Source organism: Hipposideros armiger, unplaced genomic scaffold, assembly GCF_001890085.2.
Source record: "Hipposideros armiger isolate ML-2016 unplaced genomic scaffold, ASM189008v1 scaffold_366, whole genome shotgun sequence".
NCBI classification, from domain to species: Eukaryota; Metazoa; Chordata; class Mammalia; order Chiroptera; family Hipposideridae; genus Hipposideros; species Hipposideros armiger.
This window is the reverse complement of record NW_017731716.1, coordinates 1,421,799-1,431,075: the sequence shown is the minus strand read 5'-3', so window position 1 is coordinate 1,431,075 and position 9,277 is coordinate 1,421,799. Positions and strand designations below refer to the sequence as shown.

Genomic DNA, 9,277 nt, shown 5'->3' with positions numbered 1-9,277 from the left:
AAAAAAAAAAAAAAAAAAGAATATAGGTACCCAAAAAAAAAACAAAAAAAAAACAAAAAGCCATAGGCGCTCACTAAATAATACCATCACACTTTCCTGTTTAATATTAGCTTCCAATTAGATACTTGTTAGATATAACATGCTGTAAAATAGTATAAATTTAACTATACTGACACACTGACAATACTTTACTTGCACTGGACTTGGAGGGACAGAAGCTTTAGTAATTTTCTTGCTAACAAAAGATCTTAAATATACATGGCAGCAAGATCTCTGCAAGATTTTAATAATTATTGGTAAGTAGACTTGGTCCTGGCAAACGTTGTAGTAGTGGCTGGATTAAAGCAGATGGTCCAGAGTGTCTAGGAAATTATCAGTATAAATGGTTTGTTATAAAACATCACTGATAATATGTGTGCAGAGAAACTAACAAAGAAAAATTTTACCTCAATAGGCTGAGGATCATTCAGGTGTGCACTCAGATTCATAAGTAGCTGGGGCATCCAGGTGGGGACATCATAAGGACTAGAAAGAACACATGCACCAAGTCCTAGCACCCCAGCATGACGTTTGACCAACTCTGCAAAGAAAACAGCAATACACGTGCAAATATTTATAGGACTCCATTGTCCTTTTCCAGGGAAATAAAATCAGTTTTCACTTACGCTAGTTGTTTTCAATGTGTAAATTTCTGCATTTAAACTGAATCTTTATGCACACACTGAAAACACGATTTTTGAGGATGAATGAAACAACCTGTAGCTGTCCCTCAATGACAACCTAATTATATCTAGGTCAGAAACATGTCACATATTTGCTAAAACACAAAATAATGGCTTCTTTGATCAATTCATAGCATATGCAAAGGTGCAACTCCTGATCCTAAAGCAATCTCCAATCAAAATTAGACCTCAGTTGTCTGGATGTAACTACCCCTCACAGAATGCACCAATTCATTAGGTAAATACACTCAAAACAGAACCGCAATGTGTCTATATTCTCCAGAATTCATACAATTTTTTAAGCAACAGAAGTTACATTAAAGTGCTTTCCAATTCTCATTATTTTTAAATAGAGATGTGTATATGTATGTGTTTATATTATATGGTATATATGAAACATGGTGGATAGGGAGTTGAAGTTAAGAAAAAGGGAATGTGGAGTACTCAGAATTGTAAACCAGTGCCACTTGGTATAACAAAGACCTGAAACTATTTCGGTGCTTAATTATTAAAAAATACAGTTCTCAAGTAAAGAAACTAGAATATACATTGGTATTTTATTGGAAATTGCTATTAGGTATCTATATGACATAATTAAGAGCCTACTATAACCAGCACTTAACACATTGTTTGCGGGAAACGAGTAAACTCGTCATATAGAGAAAAATGCCCGCTTACAAAGTGTTAAGAGCTTCACATTCTAAGTACTTCTTGCAAATTCAATAAGCTTCCTACTTACTAATAATCTTTGTATATCTTTTTCATTATTTTTGTGACTGTAGTTAGCAGTGGCAAGATCAGATACTTCTTTACAATCACGTTTACATTTCTTTTTACACATGACATAATAATCAGGTCTTATTCTCTTGTTTATCTTATATACAGGTTCCTTTGTACCCATCTCAATTTTTCCTTTTACATTCCAGTCTTGCCTTCTATGCAAAGCTCCTCAAAAGCAGAGACAACTATTCTCAGTATTTAGCCTAGACCCAGGGCAAACACAAGTTTTATTGAGTAACCTGGTTAATTCCCAAAAGAATGTGGATGTTTTCTACCAGTATTGTTACCTGCAGAAGGAATAGTATCTCCTACAGAACCAGGATCTCGCTTTCTTTTCTTCGGTAGTTTTGTTTTGCAAAGTTGCTCAAAATGAATCTGCATAGGACTGTCCATGGTAAGGAAGTTACACTGTAGCAGACCACTTAAGGTGGTAGCAGCCATTTCTCGAACCTGTAGAGATAATCACTTTTATTAGAGCTGAGATCCCAACGCTGGTGGAATGACAAGGCGAGAAAGGTAGTGTGGGAACTGGGGTGGGGAATTTTCCCTGGCATTTGTATGAAATTGTATAAATGCTCTTTTGGAACCCCCCTACCCCCTTTTTTGCTCTTTTGCAGTTTCTTAATGGAGATTTCATCAGACTGTCAAGATCTGTGGCCTAAAAATGAAGGAAAGCCACTATATAAAGCTTTCTTTAAACATTTCTCATTTAGATTACTACAAAGATTTTTCCAATATTATCATAAATAGCTGTAGCTAAGTATTACTGAAATCCAGTATGTTTTAAAAATATGATAATTTTAATAAGCATCATCATTTTGTTTATAACAGTTATGTTTAAGCCTACTACATGGAAGAAGATATAAAAATAATCTATAGGGCCGGCCGAGTGGCGCGTTGGTTAAGAGCTGGCTTGGGACGCCAACTCTGAGCAGCAGAGCAGTAGCGTCCCGGTTCGGATCCCACATTAGGGCCAGTGACACTGCCCTCTACAACTAAGATGGTGAACAACAACAGCTTGACCTGGAGCTGGGCTGTCGTGAGTCGTTGGCAACAGCGTTAGCTGCAGTCCCTGCTGCAGTGGGCTGCCATAAGCTACTGTGTGTGGCCGGCAGCCAGCGTGAACGGCTGGCAGCCGGTGTGAGCTGACAAGAGCTGTCAGTGAGCGGCCATCCAGAGGCTGGCGACAAATCTACCTCACCCAGGAAGAGCACAATGATAATAGCAACATGGGCCAGTGAAGCGACATCCTCCACAACTAGACTGAAGAACAAAAGGACAGCAACTTGTCTGTTCCCCTCCCCCAATTCCCCAATAAAATCTTTAAAAAAAATAATAATAATCTATAAAAATGTTCTAAAACAAGGTCCAGAAAATAACAGATTTTAATGCAATTGCTATAATCTTTAAAGTTAAGAAACACTTTGACTTTTGAGATTTCCACCTTTCCATTCCTTCGTTTAAAAAAATACAAAAAAAAGTTTTAAAATTTTACAGATGGCTGTAAATATTTTAATTGAAGCCAGTTGGAGTTGTTGTAACCCGTGTGAGTACCCTAGGGACTGGACACTATATGCTCCCAGAACACAAGGAAGCAGGACTGCAAAATGAATGTACTCATTCAGGAGGTAGAGAATTCTCCATTCTCAGTTTCCAATAGATACAATCTATTTTCAGTCCTCTCAAAAATACATACGGTATTTTGCCATGTAAAATGCGCACCCACATTTTGGGCCCAAACTTTCAGGGAGAAAAATCTTTTAATTCAAATTTTTATTTGTTTACATTTAGTACTTGTTTTTTGTATTATAAAGGAATTATAGCATTTATTTTTTAACATTATGGTACCAGAAATTTTATGTAACAAATAATTACAAAACACAAGAACATATACAAGGTACAAGAAATTTTATGCACCAGTAACAAATTTACGATATTTACTCAACATAAAAGGCCAAGAACTCTTTATCGTTGCAAGTTCCTCATGAGTTCAACAAAACTGATGCTCGTATTCCAGGGTATTATTTTGCATATGGATATCGTTATTGATTTCTAGAGTTACACTTTTAACTCATAAGCATAAATAAAAGAATTAAAAACATTTATATAGATTCAGAATTAGTACTACCCATCTATAATGCACATACTTACTTTTTCCTCACAAATTTGGGTAAAAAAATGTGCATTATACACAGCAAAATACAGTAATTATTGGGAGTGCTCCAGGACATGGAAAACCCATTAAGTCCATAAAATAAGTAAAAATTTCACAAGAAGTTCAATTACATTTTCTTTATCTAAGGCCAATTTAGAAAGTTATACCTTATTCCATATTAATTACAACATGCTTTTCTTACATTAGTCTATTTTAACTAACAAATTTACCTTTCTGTACAAAATATTAATGTAGCCTCACCACAAAAGTTGCCTTTAATTTCTCTACCAAAGAAAATAAAAAAAGGGACAACAACCCTGTCTTAAGGCTACTGGATAACAGCATTTCTATGAAGATTTGCATTCTCTTGAAACTGGCTTCATGTACATTCCTATTGGTGCCTTTAAAATCCGTCCGATAAGTAATGTTATCTGCCCAACTGCAAAGAGGAGCCAGAACAAGAACTGCCCGATGTTTATTTCCCTTTATACTACAGGAAATCATTTCAGGGTATCAACACTAATCATGTAGGGCTATGTTAGTTACTTTTAGTAATTTACACTTTAACAGAACACATCAATGTGTAAATACTTAAAGGGGGGCCATGATGCTTTTGTTAAATTTATTAAATTTTGATTTGCTTTAAATTTTACCTCTAGCTGCTCATCCTCCAAAAGAGTTATAATCAGCCACCTGATGTCTTTAACTGCATCTTCATTGTTTAGGAAAATAAAGAGGTTATAAAATACCATGGTCTGGAGGTAGGTCAGTACTGTGTATCTAGCATGCCAAGAACTGCTCCTTGCTGTCTGTGAATGAGAAGTAGAAATGATGAAAAGACTGCTGACAGGAACATGAGATGATAGACACCGAAATTACATCTAAATAATATCTTCTAATATAATTCTTCCTATTTTACAGGTATAGTTAGAGCAAGCTAGTCTTATATTTCCTTCTAAATGCAAGGTTGTATGAGCTATTTCAGGTAAAGCTATTCAGGATGTATGAATGATTATGAGTACAGGGAAAGGAGCATACAGATAAAAGTCAATTTTAGGAGAATTATTTATAATTAATTACTAACTCCTCCAAGGGTTGCACATTATTTTAGTTTACCTTTGATAGTAGCATATAGGGTATTGAAAGCCAAAAAGATTGAGAACTAATACTAAATTCCACTACAAAAAGAATACCATTGGGGCTATTAAAAAATATTTTTCAGCATTATTCAAACTTAAAAATTAACTGTGTATATAGAAAATGTGGGGGTTGAATGACCTGCCCAAGGCTGTAGAAGTTGGTGGCAGAGCCAGGTATAGAATCTTGGTGTGTTTCTTTGGTTAGTATATGCCTTCTCTCATACCAAAAGAAACTTTAGAATAAAAACAATTATCAGCTACTGTGTGCACTGCAGTTTATTTGTGAAATTCTTAGACTAGTAAGCCAAAATTGTAACCAAAGGATATAAATATTTGTTGTACACTCTTACTTGTTTTAGCACCTGAAGTACCAAAGGCACTTGATGAGGGTAAAGCAACCCCTGAGACATTAGTGATAAACATAACTTTGCATCTCTTTTCAGTTCATCATAGCTATTGTCATTTTCCACTGGGGCAATCTAGAGAACGATAAAACAAACCAAAGACATAAAATGAAAAATAACAGCCAATAAATACAAAGGCAACCTTACATGGAAGAAATCACATTTTTACTTTTATCAACTTCCGTGGCAAATTTCAAACACATACAAAACCAGAGCACAGGATAATGAATCCCCATTAGTTAGTCACTTCTTCAATAATGACCAACTCATGGATGATCCTTTCAGTTTTTGCTCTCCTTTGATTCCCCTACTCCAATTAATTTGAAGTAAATCCCAGATATATTTCATCCATAAATACTTTATTATGTACCTCTAAAAGATCAAGTCGCTTATAAAAAACCAACAAGGACATCAAACATAAAAATTCATTAGTTAAAATATAAAATATTCAGTAGTGCTCAAATTTCCCTAATTATTTCACACATTACAATTGGATTTTTGGAATCTGGTTCAACATAATGACCATAAACTATTTGGTTAGTATGTCTCTGAAATATAAAGATTCTTTTAAAAGTATTAAAATATTCTACAGATTCCCCCCATCTTCTTTTCAAATCCTCCCCCTTTTTTTCTTTTATAACAAGGGGAGGCGGGGGGAGGGAGAATCTAGGCCTTCTGTCTTGCAGTTTCCCCTACTGTGGCTTTCCTCCCCTGATGGCATTCCTGTGGTGGCATTCAATGACTTCAAGCCTGATTATTTAGGCACAACATAAGTGGTGGTGTGTATTTTCTTCACTTATGTTCAATTTTCTCTTTCTGTGATGAACCATTATAAAAACAGAGATTTGAAAATTGGTGATACCATGCGTTCTTCATTGTTACCTGTAATACTTTACACAGAAAGCTCTCTTACTCAGAATGATTTCCCTCCTATCCTCCAAAAGTAAACAATGAATTCTTTTCTTAAAAAATTATCATTATGAACTAATAAATTTCAACAAATGTAATGGCTTTGATCCAATGTAGTTACTCTTCTTGCTGGTGGCTGAATTCGCTCCTGAGTCCTTGTCATGACAAGGTGACCTAGGTTTAAACTTTTCTTGGTCTAAACCTGAAATCAGCCATTTCTCCATGGAGCCCTGGTTCTTCTAATGGGAAATGATACTTAGAGATTGTAATCTGGGCACTAGGACTGTTACTAGGTTGATTAGTGTTTCTGAGCTTTTTGGTGGACAGACCTAGGAAATAAGCATATTTTCTAAATAAAAACAGATTATGAGATCAAAATGATAGTTGCAAATTTTGGATTAGTGATTTTACTGAACAGCTTGGATTTTTATATCCCTTGTCTCTCATGCTAAAAATCTTGTTTACTACTGACAATTATTATTTGCTCTTTATTATACAATATACATAATAGCTTCACTCCAATATTATTACTAAAGATATCATCCACAAGGCATATATGAATTTTTAATAGCCACTGTTCTGTATATTTATCCTACCAACCAGATACACAATGATGTATTTGCCTTTTTCTTTTTAGGAATTTTTCTTTCATTTAATTTTGTTCTATGATTACATAAAGTATTTACAGGGTTCCAAAGAAAAATTCATAAAACAAGGTATATTCACTCTATCTTCTTTGTCACTAACCCTTAAATTAGTATCCGCTAAAATATTCTAAATGTATTTTCTTGCTTCTTTTTAAAGTATAGTTTTAACTTCCTCACCCCTCCACCCTTATTATCTGATCATCCTGGTCTGCTTTCAGCAAGAATTTTGTTAACTTGGTTCTACCCTTGAGGTTTCTTCTTAATTTTCCATTCACTGACCCCCCTCCCCACCACCAGTCCACCACTCCCACTTGCATTCTGCTTGTTTGCTAAATATCCCCAGTTGTCTTTGCTGTTGAGCCCAATCTCTCCCACACCAAGAGTCATGACACACCACAACAGTCCTGAATAAAGTCCTTCCTTATGATTTTAACAAGTCAGAATTAATATTTCTCTAACAACTGATCCTCCAAGTTGAGTATATTAATTCACTGTGATAATTTGTCCAATGTTTCATGAAAATAATTTTCCTTACCAGATGTTACTAGAGTAAGTATATAAGATTTCATTTTAAATCAGTAGATGGATTATCTTGAAAATTAAGCTATATCTCTAGAACACTATATAAAATTTATATAAAATAACTTTGATATAAATTTTATCTTATGCTACAAAATTTAATGTAACCCCATAAAATGTTGGAAGAAAACACAGAACTGCTTAAAAAGATAATCTTGGACAGACATAAGCATCATTTCAAAAATAAAGGAAACATGGGCCAGCCGAGTGGCGCGATGCTTGGGAACTGGCTTGGGACGTCAGAGGACCCCAGTTCGGATCCCACATTTGAGGGCCAGTGACACTGCCCTCTACAGCTGAGATGCTGAACGGCAGCTCGACCTGGAGCTGGGCTGCCCTGAGTTGCTGACGATGGTGTGGGCTGCGGCCCCTGTGGCAGTGGGTTGCCGTGGGCTGCCACGTGTAGCCGGCAGCCGGCTTGAGCGGCCGTCCAGGGGCCGGCGACTGGTCTGCCTCGCCCGGGAAGAGAGCAACGATGGTGCCAACTTGGGCCGGTGGGGCGGCGTCCTCCACAACTAGACTGAAGAACAAAACGACAGCGACTTGTCTGTTCCCCTTCCCCCAATTCCCCAGCACTGTTCCAATTCCCCCAATTTTCCAATTTAAAAAAATAAATAAATAAAATAAATAAATAAATAAAGGTAACTTGGGCCGGCCAAGTGGCTTGTTGGTTAAGAGTTGGCTTGGGAGCGCAAGCTCTGAGCAACACAGCTGCCGGTTTGGATCCAACATAGGCCAGTGACACTGCGCCCTCTACAGCTAAGATGCTGAACAATAGCTCAAACTGGAGCTGGACTGCCGTGAGTCGCCAGCGAAGGCGTAGGCTGCAGTGGGCTGCCATTAAGCTACCGTGAGTGGCCAGCAGCCAGCGTGAGCTGCCTTGAGCCACAGTGAGCGGCCGTCCAATGGCCGGTGACCGACCTGCCTCAGCCGGGAAGAGTGCAATGATAATACCAACATGGGCCAGTGAAGTGACGTTCTCTACAACTAGACAGAACAACAAAAGGACAGCAACTTGTCTGTTCCCTTTCCCCAATTCCTCAATGCTGTTCCCTCCCCCAATTCCCCAACAAAAATCTTTAAAACAAATAAATTAATAAAATAAAGGAAACTGTAAAATGGAATTGTGTTATAATACCGCAACAGAAAACTGGTAAAATACAGATAAGTGCCAGAAAAATACAAATAGCCAACATATGTGTAAAATATCTCACTAAAGAAGTACAGTGATTTGGGCCGGCCGAGTGGCGCATTGACTAAGAGCTGCCTTGGGATGCCAGAGGGCCCCGGTTCGGATCCCACATATGAGGGCCAGTGACACTGCCCTCCACAGCTAAGATGCTGAACAACAGCTCAACCTGGAGCTGGGCTGCCGTGAGTCGCCGGCGACGGCGTAGGCTACAGCCCCTGTGGCAGTGGGTTGCCATGGGCTACCGTGTGTAGCCAGCAGCCAGCATGAGCGGCCGCAGCCACCGTGAGCGGCCAGCAGCCACCGTGAGCGGCCAGCAGCCACCGTGAGCGGTCGTCCAGAAGCCAGCGATTGATTTGCCTTGCCTGGGAAAAGCGTAATGATGGTGCCAACTTGGGCCAGTGAAGCAACGTCCTCCACAACTAGACTGAAGAACAAAACAACGGCAACTTGTCTGTTCCCCTTCCCTCAATTCCCCAGCACTGTTCCCATCCCCCCAATTCCCCAATAAAAATCCTTAAAAAAGAAATAACAAGAATTACCGTAATACCTTTTTTCCCTATTAGCAACTGCCTTTTAGGCAAATTTACCTGAATCTAACTCACTTCAACTTTTCAAATGTAATAAAAGCATTATTTTTCTTTCTAGTTATCATATGACTTTTAAAAGAACACAGATGGTATATTGTCATAATTTTCTAAAAACCACATATAAAGTTAATAGAAAAGCTAGGACTCTGACAATCTTAAAGTC

General features: G+C 37.7%; 1 protein-coding gene across 1 annotated transcript in view; it reads right to left on the bottom strand.

The window, feature by feature from the left end:
• The window catches only part of PSME4 (proteasome activator subunit 4), a 91,462-nt gene that overhangs the window by 2,822 nt on the left and 79,363 nt on the right, over window positions 1–9,277 (bottom strand). The window contains exons 42-45 of the mRNA XM_019662108.1: window positions 5,147–5,275; window positions 4,311–4,466; window positions 1,790–1,952; window positions 447–580 (exon numbers count right to left, since the gene is read on the bottom strand). Coding sequence (XP_019517653.1) covers window positions 447–580; window positions 1,790–1,952; window positions 4,311–4,466; window positions 5,147–5,275 — 582 coding nt within the window. The remainder of the gene's footprint in view (window positions 1–446; window positions 581–1,789; window positions 1,953–4,310; window positions 4,467–5,146; window positions 5,276–9,277) is intronic.